The sequence below is a fragment of the Blennius ocellaris genome, assembly GCF_963422515.1.
Source record: "Blennius ocellaris genome assembly, chromosome: 1".
Classification (NCBI taxonomy): Eukaryota; Metazoa; Chordata; class Actinopteri; order Blenniiformes; family Blenniidae; genus Blennius; species Blennius ocellaris.
Window position 1 is genome coordinate 30,059,468 of NC_137650.1, and position 17,496 is coordinate 30,076,963.

At 40.7% G+C, this 17,496-nt stretch overlaps 2 protein-coding genes across 2 annotated transcripts in view; one reads left to right on the plus strand and one right to left on the minus strand.

Moving 5' to 3' along the window:
- Positions 1-992: 992 nt before the first annotated feature.
- whamm (WASP homolog associated with actin, golgi membranes and microtubules) overlaps positions 993-17,496 on the minus strand; it is a 19,974-nt gene continuing 3,470 nt past the window's right edge. Inside the window, exons 4-9 of the mRNA XM_080498020.1 lie at positions 14,947-15,131; positions 14,258-14,344; positions 14,052-14,147; positions 11,921-12,332; positions 11,280-11,422; positions 993-1,532 (exon numbers count right to left, since the gene is read on the minus strand). Coding sequence (XP_080354146.1) covers positions 1,389-1,532; positions 11,280-11,422; positions 11,921-12,332; positions 14,052-14,147; positions 14,258-14,344; positions 14,947-15,131 — 1,067 coding nt within the window. The 3' untranslated portion in view covers positions 993-1,388. The remainder of the gene's footprint in view (positions 1,533-11,279; positions 11,423-11,920; positions 12,333-14,051; positions 14,148-14,257; positions 14,345-14,946; positions 15,132-17,496) is intronic.
- LOC308132731 (uncharacterized protein) lies at positions 3,186-11,152 on the plus strand (the record flags this gene model as incomplete). The annotated part of the gene is made up of 4 exons (XM_080499912.1): positions 3,186-3,284; positions 4,726-4,881; positions 6,642-6,731; positions 7,371-11,152. 4 exons carry the CDS (start codon positions 3,186-3,188, stop codon positions 7,677-7,679), a joined length of 654 nt encoding a protein of 217 aa, XP_080356038.1. The 3' UTR covers positions 7,680-11,152.

A 17,496-nucleotide genomic window follows, 5' to 3' on the forward strand; every position in this document is an offset into this window, starting at 1 on the left:
CTCGGGCGGCCCGGGCAGAGCCGACGCCACATCAGGGAGAAGTGTGAGAGATCCGAATGGCAAAGATGTTGCGAGGCCTTTATAAATTTTGAATTGGGATGAAATCGCCAACGTTTCATGTTGATGACCTGACATGTCTTCATTTATTATTAAAGCACAGCAGCACGTGTGTGTGTCGGCCTCCGCCTTTATCTCACAGCTCAACTTGCACTCGCTGCAAACCACCCGACGCCGGACAGTTTTGCGTGTGCAGTCTTTTGAGGAGGCGAAGGTAAGTCGGCTGCTCTGTGTCGCAGGTTTAAAAGTACAAAGATCAACAACAATATGCTTTCAAGTTTTTATCAACAGTGATTATAAATGACAAACTTCCATGATTAAAATCATTAGCTAAAAAAACAAAACAAAAGATACAACCACAAGGCCAAAAACGGCCAAATGAGCCAGTATTGTCAATGAAATACTAAAATATAATTTATTTCATTAGGAACATCATGGGCTTATTTCAATTGCATTTGTTTACGTTGAACAACTATGTGCCTGAACTTGTTTTGAACCGAGGTTGTACGCATCTAATATTCTCATTTTGTCACTTGGTTGTGTTCCATGTCTTCTGTGATGCCATAACAAATGAACTGAGACAAACCAAACTCCCTAAAATACAAACGCTGACGCTGTAAATAATTAACACTGCTGCACAATGCATCTCTTTCTTTGTTCAGCGGCAATATGGGGAACAAAAATCAAGCAGACCTCCATTTGTCGTAGCCCTTTTGGGGGTAAACTAAAAAAAAAGCTAAAAAAAAAACAATTGTAGGGATTTAATTACATTCCAAATAGAGAGTTTACACTCAGCAGAGTGAGAAAAAGCAGAATTAGTGTCGTGTAGTTGTTCCTGCCTGCAGCACAGGCTTCCCCTGCTGTGCCAGAGTCCTCCTCCCCCCCCCCCCCCCCCCCCCAAAAAAAAAACAACCCACAGACACAGAGTTGGAAGAATTTCAATCATTTCCACACTGTAGTACAGTACGACTGCTGGGCTCTGCTTTTTAATGAGAACACACACTGCGCCTCAGTTCGCCCGCGCTGACTTTTCTGCAAACTAGCAACCGCTTCTCCTGATTCCAACGCTCCCCTCAGTTAGTTGGGCTGAAGCCGTTTTGGATGATTTACAGCACGTCAGGGCGACGAAGAGACGAGCGACGGGATTACAGTGCGGCGGCATTCGAATCCGAAGAGGCGTAATCCTGTCACCGTCAAAGAAGCAGCTTCTCGGTGGAGATTTGGCAGCAGCATGAGCTGAAGCTCACAACAGTGAATAAACTTCTTGTTTTTTTGTTTTGTTTTGTTTGTTTTTTTTTTTTTAAACAAAGTGGGGCGATGTAAGACTGTTCTCAGCTGTCCCAGTCGGCGCTCTGTGCCTCGTCCTCGTCGTCCGAGTCGGATGACACCTTCTTCATCCTCAGCATGGCGGCTTTGATGCTGCGCTCCAGCTCATTGTTGCTGCAGCTCGAGACTTCGGGCTGCACGGGAACCACCTACAGCAAAAAAAAAACAAAATCCCCCCCCCCACCAAAAATGTCAATGTCACAGAGTTAACAAATCAAAATATCAACAGCTGACATTTTGACTCGGACCTGACGGGATCTAGAATCCCAGCCTCTCGACTGCAAACCCGTCGCAAAGTGACATTTAAAAAAAAAAAAAACACCACACATTAACGTATATAATGAAGACGTTAAGTGCAGCTTATTCTGGCGTGACATTTAAAAACGATTCAAATGTGAGGTCACAGCAAACTTTTGCTGTCTAAAATGAGTTTATATTCTTCGGTCAAAAAAAAAAAAAAAAAAACAACCAACCAGCAACTACCAAATGTGAAAAGGCTTCCAGGTGCAACACAGCGAGGCCACCCCCGAATTCTAAAACAGTGTTTGATGGTTGTCACATTAATGAGAACATGATTCACTGCACTCAAAAAACGGACTCAAGCCACTCTTAAAATGAACACATTAAACATTAATTCACTGGATAATACTATATTAAGTACAACCCAAACCTAAAAAGAACTATTCACTGTAAAGTAAATTCTTTTTGTTTGTTCAGCCGATCTTTGAGGTGACACATTTATATTTTATTTGACTGAAGAATATACATTTATTTTGGCAGCATCCGAAAAAGTGTATTCAATGTAACCTAAAATATTTTCATTAAATGAGCCCCTCTTAGATGCAAACACATTAATCATTCATTTGCTTAAAGAAAACATATGATTTTGTTAATAACCAAATAGTGTTAATCCGTGTAACCAAAACGTTTTTCATTATCAATCAGGCTAAACACATTCACACATAGTTTGCCTAACAAACATTAAATACTTTTCATGAAAACCTAAATAGATTAAATAATTCTAACCTAAACTACGTTCATATGTGAGTCTTTGGACATGCCCCAACACATTTAAAAAAGATTTGGCGAGGAGGGCGGGATTTGAATTTTCACTTCCAGGAGTTCACCAGCCATTTTGACCATGTGCGTCGTTGGACTCGGTTGGCAGTCAAGGCTAGATGTCCAAATGGTAAGTTTTCTTTTTTTATGAACGAATATGCAAATGTATTTAGCATTATGAAAACTCATATACTCGTTGTGCAAGAGTAGCCTAATTGTCTCGCTCGCGGTAAGACGCTTTCTGTTGATAATTTACCTCAGGCTGCATAGAAACTAAACTTTTCAAACAAGCAAGTCAAGCTAATCATTCCAGATTTTGGATGTAAGCAAGACGAGGTCTGTCTTGAAGGTGTATATCAGGGCACACATTTGGACAGACGCTTTAGCTGCTCATTGTTTTAGTGTTCAGCTAAAATCATTAGCCAGCCGTTTGCTCAAACTCAAGTTTTTCGCCTGCGGCTCGCGCAGTAAATTGAGTCAGTCAAAGATATTCGCCGTTCACGTGAATCGTGAAGATCTGTCATCAGAAAAAATAATAATAATAATAAGGGGAGAGGGGGTTTATGGCGTGTGACGCTTAAATGCACTGGCTGAGGCTTGTAAAATGTTCACTGGTGCTGTTGCGCCAAATATGCCATTTCTCCGTGGCTGCAGCCGGAGGAGCCTCCAGCTCCAGGCTGCGTGAGCCCCGCTGCCCCGCGTGCGCTCGCTCACTTCACCTGGGCAGCGCTACAGCCGCCCGCATGAGCCGGCTGACTGTAGCTCGTCTACTCGCTAACCCCGCTCCAAAAGACCCACCACTGAGGGCGATGAACCGCATGAGACATCGCGCTGACGCTGAGGTGAAAGTTATTCCGCTGTATGGGCTTTTACTGCTTTTCACTTCGTAGCTAACGGTAGCGGCTAATGTAGCAGTATACAACAGAGTTACACCGACACAGTGCGCAACTCTGCACAAAACTAATCCAAGTTTTGTGATGACTGTAGTTTTCATATTTGACAATAGCCGCGTGAAACATTAGAGGATCTACAAGCTAAAACATGCAAAGCTAACGGATAGCTACATTTACTGTGAGGCTAAATCCTATGGCTAAATTGACAGGGCAAGTGCCCGTGGTTCTGCGCGCGCTCTGCGCTCGTTACCGCGGTTGCGGTTAGTGAGAAGAGGGCTGACACCCTCAGGTGGACCGTGTGGTCAGCGAGGAGATGGCTGACCTCTCCGGGTGGACCGTGTGGTCATTGGGTGCTCACGGATATGTTTCTGCTGATCAGAGATGTGAACGTTGGCAAGTTTACCAAAACTGAACGTGTCTAGAAAGACTTGCAACTATATGTCAAACCATTTGTAAACTTTTAGTAGCCTACTGTAGCCATAAAAAAAAAACTGATTTTATGACCATTTTATTCTTAAGCGTATCTATATTCCTATAAATAATCAATAAAAGTTTAAAATCTATATTTAGAAATCGGCCCATAAAGTGTCACCTTTTTTACTATGTAGGCTACGTGTTTGCATGTCTGTTAACTATATTTCATTTTACCTTTCTTTTTTCTGTATGTGCTGCATGAGCTAAAAGAAGGTTTTTGTTTTGCAGATCTCTCCTGCCGTGTACAAGTACAAGTATAATTGTAAACTTTCATCCCAGTAAAAGCTCTGTAAAGGTAAGTCATGATTTGTGTTTGGCAGATGCATCACACTTTGATCTACATTGACGTTTGAACAATGTTAATTTCTGTTCAATCACAAATTGAAATTATTCCTGGACCAATTGGGCCATAATTAAGCCCACAAATGCCATTTAAAGGATTAATATTTAAATAAACAAATAATAAAATGCAAATTACGTTATTATGGTCACAATGCATTCAATTCCATACTTTGTTACAATGCTTACAGCATAACAACTACTACTTACACATTAAATATATGAAAGTATGCATGTCAACAAATTACTAGACTATGCTAATGCAGAACTGACAGCTGAACCATGACTCAACCAGGATTAAAAAGAAAGGGCTGAACCTGTTTAATTGCTTGACTATAATAGCCAAAATGCACTGTGTAATTCTGTATGAAACACGCCAGTAATTGAGATTTGTTTAAAAAAAAAAAAAAGGGTTAAAATCAATGTGATTAAACATTTTCATGGTTTGAAGGATGGTTTCCCGTCGCTAGTTACGTGTGGTAATTCCGCATTTTACAAATGTGTTATTACATTTGTGCCTTCGTCATTTTTGTGATTACTGAATATTCCCTTTCTTTTCTTTCTCTCTTTTTTCAAGGTAAATGACGAATTTGTACGGATCACGACAAAGCCGCTCGTCTCAAAGTTTCTCTCCCAGTTGGATCACTTTTCTGAGAAGCTCATCAGCATATTTAAGCCCAAGGGAGGAGCCAAAGGTCTGAAAATCCGCCGACTTCTAGAACAAATTGAAGAGGTAAGTGAGAACCGATGTATTTAAAGGGACTATATCACGCTATTTTAGCCATACGAAAGTGAACTATAGGCAGTAGTAGAAATAGAAATGTCGCAGCTATAAGTTACTTTACAATGCAGTTGACATCTGCAACCCAGCTTCATAAATGTCTAACACTATGTCTATCTTTCTATCTGTGTATCTTTCTCTATCTGTCTCTCTCGCTCTCTCTGTCTCTATCTGTCTGTCTCTCACTATCTGTCTCTCTCTATCTGTATGTGTATCTCTTTCTCTATCTCTCTATTGCTATCTCTCTATCTGTCTCTATCTCTCTATTGCTATCTCTTTCTCTATCTCTATCTCTCTATTGCTATCTCTCTATCTGTCTCTATCTCTCTATTGCTATCTCTTTCTCTATCTCTATCTCTCTATTGCTATCTCTCTATCTGTCTCTATCTCTCTATTGCTATCTCTTTCTCTATCTCTATCTCTCTATTGCTATCTCTCTATCTGTCTCTATCTCTCTTGCTATCTCTCTATCTGTCTCTATCTCTCTATTGCTATCTCTATCTGTCTCTATCTCTCTATTGCTATCTCTCTATCTGTCTCTATCTCTCTATTGCTATCTCTCTGTCTCTATCTCTCTATTGCTATCTCTCTGTCTCTATCTCTCTATTGCTATCTCTCTGTCTCTATCTCTCTATTGCTATCTTTCTATTGCTATCTCTCTATCTGTCTCTATCTCTCTATTGCTATCTCTCTGTCTCTATCTCTCTATTGCTATCTCTCTGTCTCTATCTCTCTATTGCTATCTCTCTGTCTCTATCTCTCTATTGCTATCTCTCTGTCTCTATCTCTCTATTGCTATCTCTCTATCTGTATCTATCTCTCTATTGCTATCTCTCTATCTGTATCTATCTCTCTATTGCTATCTCTCTATTGCTATCTCTCTATCTGTATCTATCTCTCTATTGCGATCTCTCTGTCTCTATCTCTCTATTGCTATCTCTCTATCTGTATCTATCTCTCTATTGCTATCTCTCTGTCTCTATCTCTCTATTGCTATCTCTCTATTGCTATCTCTCTATCTGTATCTATCTCTCTATTGCGATCTCTCTGTCTCTATCTCTCTATTGCTATCTCTCTATCTGTCTCTTTCTCTCTATTTCTATTGCTATCTCTATCTCTCTATCTGTATCTCTATCTCTCTCTAGCTTCTGAATTGGTCTGTCAGTTAGGAAGGAGTTAGGGAAAGGAGCCTCAATGCTAACTATCATAGCTACTTTAGTATAGGGACCTCTGGTCCTAACTAACTGGTGATTAGGAGCTATGTATGTGCCATCCCATAAGCCACTGCGCCAATCAATAACACAATAGTTCTGCACATGCAGAGCAACACCATGCTGCTCCACCCAATGTTTCCACGATACATTGGGAAGCTGTTGGCTGACAGAAGTACGCATTTGTAGGAACAGCAAAAGGCATTCTATATTGTTGTCCACCTCATAATCTTTACTTATTCAAATGAAAAAAGAATTGGCACTCAAAACCTCAGGTTAGCGGAAGTAATCCAAAGTACAGGGTTGTACTTCGGAATTAAAAATGAAACTTTGAAAAGCTTGTACAGTGAGTGAGAAGGCCTAATCACCCCAGTGTTAGGACTTCTAGCCAAAGCTGATTTCTTGACCTCAAAACTGATTTGTGACATCTCCTGAAAAGCATTTTTGTTGATGGTGAAAATTTAATTGAATATATGAATGTACAATCATGTGTATTTGCAGGAGGACATCGATGTGAAGCGCGAGTGCCTACTTAAAAGCCTGATTGTCTACTTGAATGAGGATCCGAAGTCAGTGTTCAAGGATTATGGGGTTAGTGTCTCGCCATACTCACCAGTGTTCCTCTGTGTTCTGTTTCAGCTGTGTTTGTGTCTAATTGGCGCCAAAAGGCATCCATAATTTAGGCTAGCTGACATAAAAAAATACTAGGCTTGGTGTAACAGGTAACTGGATATGCAATCTATCATATATATAAACACTTTATAAACATAAAGTGTTTATATATACTCTATAAACAGTTTATGCAGTCAGTTTTAAACTTAAACTATTACTCTTTTTTTCCCCAATGAAATCATAAACTATAGTTTAAATATTTTATTATTTTTGTCTAAAGACCCATTATAGACTTTATTATAATAGTACTAATAATACATTTTATGTAGAAGCGCCTTTCCCGAACACCCAAGGACACTGTAAAAACATTAAAAACAAGAGCAACAGAATAAAACGGTACAAACGATTGAGAAGGTGAGCGAATAGCTAGGTGGTGTAGGACTGTCTGAACAGGTGAGTTTTGAGTTTGGATTTGAAGAGTGGCAGGGAGTCTATGGTACGGAGGTCAGAGGGGAGAGAGTTCCAGAGCTGGGGAGCATAGCGGCTCCCTAGAGCAGATTTTAGTCAATCAATTATGGTGGTAGAGATGTAAATATGTAAATTTTTGTTTTATTTCAGATTGATGAGGTGGAGGACGCTGAAAACGATGTGGAGACCACCATGATGGGCATCTTTGTCTTCAGGAGGGCCCAACATGGGTTTGCTGATGATGTCTGGATCATTGTTGAAGGTGTCAAGGTCATCAGTCGGGCTGGAAGTGTCATCATGGCATTCATCATCTTGTTTGGACTGATCTATGCCCTTGATCTAAGCTACCCAGGCAATCTCAAACACACGTTTGAGTTTGTTCAGAAAGTTATCATGCACATGGATGGACATAGGCTGAACAGCAAAATTCAGCAACTCAAAATGAAGATGTTCCAGTAATGGAGGTCCACTCTTTGTGTTTTGTGAACACTTTGTTTAGAAGTTCTTTGAAAATCTGATTACTTGGACAGATTGATTTAGAGTTGATGTGAAATACTTTCAAAATCTCAAATGCACAAACCTATGTTATTATGATTTGTTATAAAATATTTTGTTAATTGTGCTCATTTTATACTTGTTCAAGAGCAGTGAAAATTTAAGGGAGAGTGTACAATTTGTGGAAATTTTAATATAATGACTGTATGGTTTTACAGTGATTATAGAGCTCAACATTCCTATCCACTTCTGATCACATGCTGGGGTCCCGAAAGAAAACATCTGATTCTTATTTCGCACTAATTTTTAGAAAATTCTAATGTTTAAGAGTCTAAAAGCACAGCGCCGGCTAATCCGCTCTGTGCTAGTATTTTTGAAAGAACATAAAAAAAGAAAAGAATGGGACTTTTTTTTTTCTGGATCCCAACATGTGACTAGAGGTCTGCAGGCTTGTTGCACGGTTTGGCTATGCTAGTTCCTCTGTCCTGAAATTGTGAGTGCCAGTACTTACGGTCTGTATTCTTTTCCTGGAGTAATAATCATATTTTCTAAAGATTACGTGGTGGGCAGTGAGTTCCCGGCAGATCATTTACTGTGTGTTCAAATCTTGATGCAACAAGTTCAGAGGAAACACCTGTGATCATAAAGGATTGATAGTTTGTCTTGAAGCTAAAGGCTAAGATGCTATATACTATTTCAAATTGTATAATGCATGAAATTAATGTTAGCCTTTAGCTTCAAGACAAACTCACTGATCCTTATAAACATAAACGTCTCCTCTACGGAAATATTTACACTGTACAGCAACTCGTTAACCTGCAGGAAGTGATCATCTACCAGGAACTCACTGTCCACCACAGAATCTATAGGAAATATGATGATTCGAACGAGTCGTACTAGCGCCCACAACTTCAGCTCAGAGCAACTAGCGTAGCCACATTGTGCAACAAGCCAAATTGTTAATAGGGTTTGGACATGAGCAACGTTGTTAATTATCAGTCAAATGTATGTAACAACTCTGAGGTTGAGATTGTGACTTGGGCATTGATACTAGTTCTGAGCTATCCTGATAAAAATGCCGTCATGGGGATTCTCGCTCCATTTAACGCTGACTGTTTTATTATCAGCTTTTTCAGAATACAGTTTTAAAGTAAAGTTTTAACTTGTACAAAGAAATAAATCTTTTACAACAAATATTGTAGTCTGGATCAAATTTGTATGCTTTATTTAGAATGAAAACCTTTGAGTTGAACAACCACAAATTATAATAATACATTTAGAATATAACAATAGCTTTCGATATAATTATTAAAAATGGCTTGACCAAACTCATTTATATTTCTTTACATAAAAACCTTTTAGTTGAGCTATTAATTGCTAAAAATTGATTGCCCAAACCAATTTCATTTTTTTTACGTGAAAGCCTTTCCTTTTAGTCAACCAAATGAAGAAATATACTTCTGGACAAACTAAACAATATTAACATATACAGAAAAACTTGGTTTGAGTTGAGTTGAAATATATTTTTTGGATGGAACTTCTGCCCACAATTAAATTGAGTTAGTCCAATGAATCATTTTTTTGAGTGTGCATCATTTCCCCTCCACTCTGCTTCAAGCCATCTGTCTTTAAACTCATTTGTCGATCCCAAAGTTGCAGGCTGATGGAGCAGAATACTTTTTTTTTTTGGACTCTGGGACGACCCCTGGTTTGTCACGCATGCACGGAAAGTAATTGGACCGTGGTTTTCCTTCTGTAATGACCGTTTATGTACAACAACCCAAAGTAACCAAAAGCACCACAGACTTTACTGGAATCTCGCCAGTTAAAAAAATACACTTCACCGACGTATGCCTCTGAGCAAGGCATCAACCTTTCTTCCAGCTCACGTTGCCCCAGGAAAAGAATCCACTGTCAAACGTGTGCCAAATCACACATGTCGATCAACATCTCTCGTGATATAAAGATGTGTGTCGCACTTGTAGTTTCGCAAAAACCTCTGCTTCTGTGGTAGTTTGACGACATCATCAGTCATCGGAGGCAGGGGAACGTCTAAAACGCGCAGCGCCGGCGCTCCTCGGGATCACGTCACATTGACGAGTAAGATCATGTTCGTGACTTGTGACGGCAGCTGCCCGTCTCGCCCCGCAGCTGCTTCCCACTCGTTACTGCAGACGTGGACTATTTTCATCAACGAACCAATTTTTCTCCAAAAAGAATAAATGTCAAGGAACGAGCCCGCGAACAGCACCGTCAATGAATAATAACATGTGGGTGATTCATTTAAAAGAAAAAAAGAAAAAACAACGTAATAAAGCTGAGTGACAGTTATTCTACTTCACTGTTGGAAACACGAGGGTTCAGATTCTGTGCTTGTTCACTGCAGCGCTATAATACATTTTCTCTTTTATGACCTTTAACAATGGATTGTGGCTGAAGTTTGAGCACTCAGATACTCGAAGCTTTAGTAAAACTGGACGTCTACATTTCAAGTTCCAACTTAAGACGTTGACATGAATGTTGTTTACAGGAAGAAAAACTACTTTTATATGATGTGAAGGTGATAAAAGCGCAGGTTTGAATTTTAAGTGGGCAGAACATTTGTGTTTCTTCTACTGACAAATAAAATCATGAGAAAAACAAAAGATTGTATACAAATACAAGCTTCACCTCCAGCAAAACAAAATCTACTTTGATGACAAACAAATAAACTGGCCTTTAGGAAATATCAGTATGTGATATTAGTTTTCAAACTTACAGGTACAAGTCATTATTAAAATATTCCCAGCTACAAACAAACAGTAATACAAGCATGTTAAAGTCATAACTATATGTAGTGAAGGCAATGTGTATAGTATACCGAGTCAAATATATAATTACATATCTCACAGGGTGTTTGGCATTTTAATTATTTATATCAAACTTAAGACAGTAGCAAAATGTGTATTTTTTTTAAAGGGACCAAAATTGGCTGCCTTTTGAAGAAAGGCTCAAACATCTCACTTCATGTTAACTAAAGTCAGTATAAAAAAGTTTTGAATTATGAACAAATATGAAGAGCATGAAGAAGAACAAAAAGCCTGCCGATAATCCCCGAGTCCCATAGAAAAACATAAAATGCACTCTTATTTTACAGTAAACTAAATTGTAGTATACAAAGAAACACAGCTCTTTGCAAAACGTATTTGTTTGCAACTTCCTTTTTAATCTTTCAGTCTATAAATAGAGATTCTACTGTTCAGACCAAAGATGTAAATAATTCATACAAGTCCATATTTTCAAAAAAACAACCTCTATATCTTCATAGAAATTGCCAGTCAGTGTAATTTTAAATCAAAATGATCAAACACAACCAAATTGTGCATTGCAAGAATGTATTCTCTCATGCTGACCAATACTTCCAGCAGTTTTTGCCCGTGAACACACCGAGCCAGAGATTTGACAATTTCCCTTTCTCCCAGTTGGATGAATGTTAAGACAGTGTGTGTGTTCCTGCCAGTGATCCATCCTGATGCAACATACCTGCACAAATCTAATGCCGGCCATTAAAATGAACCCCCTCACCTTCTTCAGCATGACTCCCTGCCGGATGGCCGACATCAGGGTGCTCCTGGGGTCGCCGGCGGGCGCCGCGGTCCCGGCCGTGGCGACCTTTCGGAGTTTGATCTGCCCTCGCTGCAGCGAGGCCAAAACTTCATCCATCGTTCCTGCGGCGAAACAAGGAGGAGCAACACACAAACTTCACCACAACAAAAGAAGGACGGATTTTTCTGTAGCTTTGCAAGATGATCTCGCCTGCTGAAATAAATCACGAATAAAAATAAAAAAAAAGACTGCAGAGTTTTTGGGGCTCAGTACATGTTTGCATGCAACATCCTTTAAATGACGTCCGTCACACACGAACTCGGGGGGGTGGGGGGGGGGTACCAGGCTGTGGTGGAGGTTGGCATCAGCAGGGCCACAACTGAGGTAAAACAGGCCTCCTCTGGCCTTGTGGGAGAAGACGGGAATTTAGGACAGAACATCATGTGCAGAAACACGCACAATCACGTGTGCACACACACGCATACACTCACTTCTGTAGACAAAAAAACCCACAATCTTTCCTGCAGTCAAACAAATTCACCTCACCCCCCCCGCCCCGATCCACTTGCACTTTCTGCACACAGAAAACACTGAATTACTCGGCACGTATTTGAGCTCACCTATATTCTGTTTGAGCATGGTCTTGGCTGGAAACGGTGGGGGCTCTTGTTCGCTGAGAGGCAGCGGCGCGTCCTCGGAGGGAGGTGGAGCTCGGACATGTGGAGGAGGTACGGCAGGAGGCAGTGGCGGGGGAGGAGGAGGAGGAGGAGGAGGAGGAGGGGGAGGTGGAGGAGCAGTGAGGCAGGTTGTTGATGGAGGAGGCGGCGGCGGCGCACAGTAGATCTGGACAGGGATGTCTTTCGGCTGCTGTCGTTTGGACGCTTTGACGCGTCTGGGCGCGGGACGGATGGAGGCGGGTGGTCCTCCGGAGGGGCCGAGGCTGATGATGGACAGCGGCTGGGAGGGACAGGGGGCCTCTGAAGACGACCTCCTGGACTGAGGGGTTTTCAGGATATACTGGCCCTGTCGCTTCTTCAGAAAACACAACATGAGAGGGGAAAAGGAAGTAGTTTGAGAATCCAGGACAATGTCGCCTACACATGACGCTCTCGTCCTTCTTTCTTTTAAACAGGTCCTCCAGTGACATGAGATTAAAGTGACGTGACAAAGGCGGATGTGTACCCCCCCCCCAAAATAAAACCACACACACATTTAATGATGCAGACAGCACCTCCGCCTCCAGGAAACTCAAAGGGAAACAGACGCCACTGAATATTGTGATGAAACATGATCACTCAGTAGCCACTCCGGGTCGGGAAGCACCTGCTATTTTTGAATCCATCACTGAACTCCTTTATGGAGGCATTTCTGACTGGTTTCCAACCGTTGAATTATTGGAAGCGACTGCGTTGGAAATTAAAAGAGACGTCTGTTGCCGGGAAACTTGGAGGTGTCCAAAGTGATGCAATATGTCCACCAGAGCGAAAAGCCCTGCCATAATATAGCTTTGGATAAACTGCATACAATGTCTGTCAGTTTATCCTGAATAACCAGTCTGATAGCTAATTATACAGTGTGCACTTCACAATAATTGTCTCTTTTTTTTTTTTTTTAAAGAGACTAATTTTTAATTATACGTAATAATAATTAAGGTGCAAAAAAAAAAAAAATAAGTCATTTTTTTTCCTAAGCCAAATAAAAAGATTTTTTTTTTCCCACATCAAATATTCAAACTTCAATAGTTTTCTTTACAGGGAAAGAGATTAAAGCATCAGTAACAGAAGCTCGTCCAAGTCTCACAGTCTTTTTCTCAGCTTCAGATTTAAATTTTTTTGCTCTTGTGTATTACGTTTTAAAAGTTTACATAGACCTGTGTGTGTCTTTTGTGCTCCATTCCCTTCCCTGCAAATGTGGCACCATTTAATAGTTAAACAAACTGGCTGTCCAATGGTATAACATTTAGTGCCTATGAGCAATGTTATAATAAAATCTACTCATCGCAAATGTCTTTACTATTAGTTTATCATCACATTATACTGTGAGGTTATTACTATTATGTGGAGGGGTTTTATTATACCAAAGTATACCAACTATTGATTAACACAAAAATATTGCTCCATAATATTACTTGAAATAGTTTACCACAAAAGAAATAATCAGTGAGGAAAGGTTATTGCTTGTGAGATCGATCTGCATTTTGCCATGTATGGAATTATTTTGGCTTTATTTAACATTCACCCATTTATATGGATGTAATTACCAGAGAGATGTAGTGAAAAGATCTAATGTCATAATGACGCAAAGCCAGTTCCCCCCTTTTTTTCTTTTTAACTGTAAAAAAATAAAAACAAAAACTAATGACAGGAAATGGATGTTTGTGCAACCTCTGCTGAACATCTGTCATATCTCTGGAACCTCATCTGCTGCTGGAAACACTATTACAGTCGCTACAATCGCATTTCTGTAGCAAACATCTTGTACACTGAGCAATAACAACAGTCAACGGTCATGATCAGAGAACATTGTGTAGCATTTCCTTTCTGGAAACGCTCAAGCCTTCCAATGGCATCACTCGGAGATCAGCTGTCAGATAGTCCACTGCAAGGAAGCATCTGATGTGAGCAGTTAATAACCAAGTTTCAATCTGGATGCGAAGTATTGAATTAGGAGGGTATGAAGCGGGAGTCTCGGGGGGGGGGTTGTTAGGTGAAAAGAAGCTGCAGAAAAGCAGAGACGACGAGAGCGCCTGACCTCTCTGAAGGATCGTAATCTGCTCAGAGTCTTCTCCCTCTCCTGGTCCACCCACTGCTTCCTCTTCTGCTCCTCCTCTTTCCTCTTCTCTCGTTTCTACGAAGGACCGAGGGAGACAGTGAGAGCTTGGACAGAGAAACACGAGGCTCCGGGCCGCCGGTAAAGCAAGCGCCTCCGTGGGCTGTCCTGTTGCCGCGGCGACATACCAGGTGGACCTGGTGGTGCTGGTTGAACACTATGGAGCTCTGCTGGGCCACCAGCTGCTTCTGCTCATGGGCGTCCATGCACTGGTCCTAAAGACAAATCGTAATTAGTGCACTCAGAGAGGCACGAGAATAAAGTTCGACGTGTGCACAACACTACCAGGACCGTGACACTCGTATATTGTGTAGTTTAGCGTGTTTACAGTTTCCAGAAATGCCCGCGGTGATCTGCGGCAGTCAGAGCGAGGGCTTACAGGCTGGTTCTCCTCATCGCTGAACAGCATTAGAAGTTAGACATCAGGGTTTGAGTTACGCCACGCATCTCGGTTTCCCTGATCTATGAGGCTCCAAAGTGAGGTGGACTGAATGTGTGATTCACTGCTCCCACTTTCTTACGGCGTTGTTAAAACGTTCATGCTTCGCGTGACTCTCGATAGGTGAGCCCCTAACTGGGACGTTCACCCCTTCTGTGCCCGGAGCAATAAAACATTGTTTAATCACAATAACGGGCAGCCAGAAGAAGAAGCTCACGGCTAAAGTAACAATGAAAACAATGGCTTTTTTTTTTTTGTGTGTGCCTTTTATCGATAAACACATTGTTCATGCAAAAGAAGCTCAATACACACCGAGGAATTACTTAAATCGGGGGAGGAAGTGTACAATAACGTGAAAGCCGTGACACTTGCTCGCACCATTTTGTTGCGCAGATAAGCGCGACGTGCGCAGATGTTTCCTCTCTTGGACTCCAGGGTCTGTAGGCGTCTTCGGAGCTGGCTGACAGCCGGAGAGTTGGTGTGTTGAATGCCGGTGTGGACCAGGCTCTGCAGCTCCTCGGGATCCTCACACACGTCATAGTACACCACCTCGTCCTTCAGCTCTGGAACACCGGTGCACATCAAGTCAATCAGACTTTGCTTCTGTTACAGGCGACGTTGAGCAAATAGGTAATGACACCATTGAGACAGTTTTCTTTTTTTTTTTTTTTTTGGTTTTTGAACCGTCACAGACAATCTGCCTTTTTAAACAAGGCAGATCTTTTACAGTGACCCTGCCTGCCAAAATGGCCGCCACAAACGTCCATCACATCATCAGTAGCAACCAAAGTTGCAGGGCCTGTAGCATAAAACTATGAAATCTGATGCTTTTTCTTTGGTGTTTTTGTGAAAATCTTATGGGGTCGTTTATTCATGTTTTAATCAGGATTTGTATAACTAAAACACATAGTGTGCCCTACAAGATATTACAATGTTTTACTGTACATACAGTATAAACTTAAGTATTTACAATTCACGTGTAATTGAAGTGACTTTTCTCTTCTCCAAACATGCAAAACCAAAAAAATTTGTCGGCTTTCAGAAATTGGCTTGCGGGTCACAAAGACGAGGTCTGGGAGCGTCGTGTGTCTCCATGTTATCCTGAGTCAGTCAAGACTGAATAGAGTTTTCTACAGCAACCAGAAATGTCTCATATAATAGATCCATATCTTGTAAACAAGACAAAAGTCCTACTGAGTATTTCTCTTCCCAAGACAGGCTGTCTGAACTCCTTTAAACTGAAGCAAATCAAACATTCCTCTGCCTTCCCACTATATTTATGGTGGCAGAAATTCTGCTGGTTTTTTTTGGGGGGGGTTTGGAAAATAACCCTGAAACTTGTAAAAGTAAAAGCTAAAATCATTGACAGGTACACACACACACACACACACACACACACACACACACACACACACACACACACACACACACACACACACACACACACACACACACACTGCAGCAAACACCCAAAGTCCCACGGGAACCAATTAGGGAGATATTTAGATGAACAAAACGCTGCATTTCCCCAAAGTAAACACTCTCCGGACAACACAAAGACTGGCAAGAAACACAGAACATCAAGATGCAATCCAATCCATTATAATGTCGGGGGGGGGCGGGTGTAATACTGTGTTATAGGAAACTGTAATTATAATCGTCATGGTTTCAGAAGTGCTGATTCAGCTTCTATGCAAAGTGTAGTGCTGCATTAGATTGTACAGTATGATTTAAATTTCTGCCCAAGAGAGTCGAATAAAATATTAGTGACACCTCTCAGGGTAATGCAGTCCAATAAAACATCTCCATAAATAAATAGCTTAGAAATGGGCCGTCTTGCTGAGTCGATTAAACAAAAAAAAATTTAAAAAAAGGACACCTCCACACCAGGACTGTGAGAGGCTCGTTCTCCAGACTACATTGTGGGAACACAACAACATCCTCAGTTGTGAAACACGGGGAAGCTGCTGGAGAGTTGTGGGGATGATGTAAGGACCAGAAATGCAAAGCTAAATCTACCGCAGGGGTTCATTAGAGGAGTTTCTATACTTTGGCCCGTTGATTGCGCTCATTTGGTAACATCAGCAACAGCGAAGGAGAAAGAAGCAGCTCAGACACACCGTTAAAAAAAGGCGACAAGAGGAATTCAAAATACTTTGATGCAGTTTACATCATTTTACATTAAGATTTGAAGAGATATCATACATCTTTAATACCTTCTATAGTCTATATATCAATAGTATGCATAGTGGTACCAATTTTTCTGAGTATCACTATTAATTTTATTGTATTTATTGTTCAATCATACCATTTTTTTTGGGTTTGAGGCCAGTCCAAATATGTTCATATGTAATCTTTTTTTGTATTTTCTTTGTAAAATGACAATGAAAAATTGTAAAGCACAATACAGAAGGATGGATTCCATCTCATCTCAGGGGTCAAACATGAATCTGACACTTTAGAAAGCAAAATAATTGACACAGAAAGTTTTGAATTACACATATTTGTTCTTATGAATGTTTGTGTCTGTGGCGACGTGTCCTCGACCCGACATGCACCCACAGTGAGTTGTGTTGTGCTCCAGAACTCCATGAACACAACTTGAATAAATGTTACAGACAAAATAACCAAATATCTAAAAACATCTCTTCATTGTTTAGCATCCATGGAAACAAATAACATATGGCCTTGTGATTACTATTATAATATTTGGAGTCTTTTTTACAACAAATATAAAAATGTGGGCATTAAGACATTTTGTATCGTTAAAAATCCTCTTTAGGTTCTCAGGAAAGGTCGAATCAGGATCCCTGACATTCCGTGAGGTGAAATTTATAAGAGATTTGAACTAAAAAAAAAAAGAGCAGCGTGCAGCCAGCTTGAAATGCAGCAGTCATAGACAAAAATGTGTTTTGATGATCTGTTTTT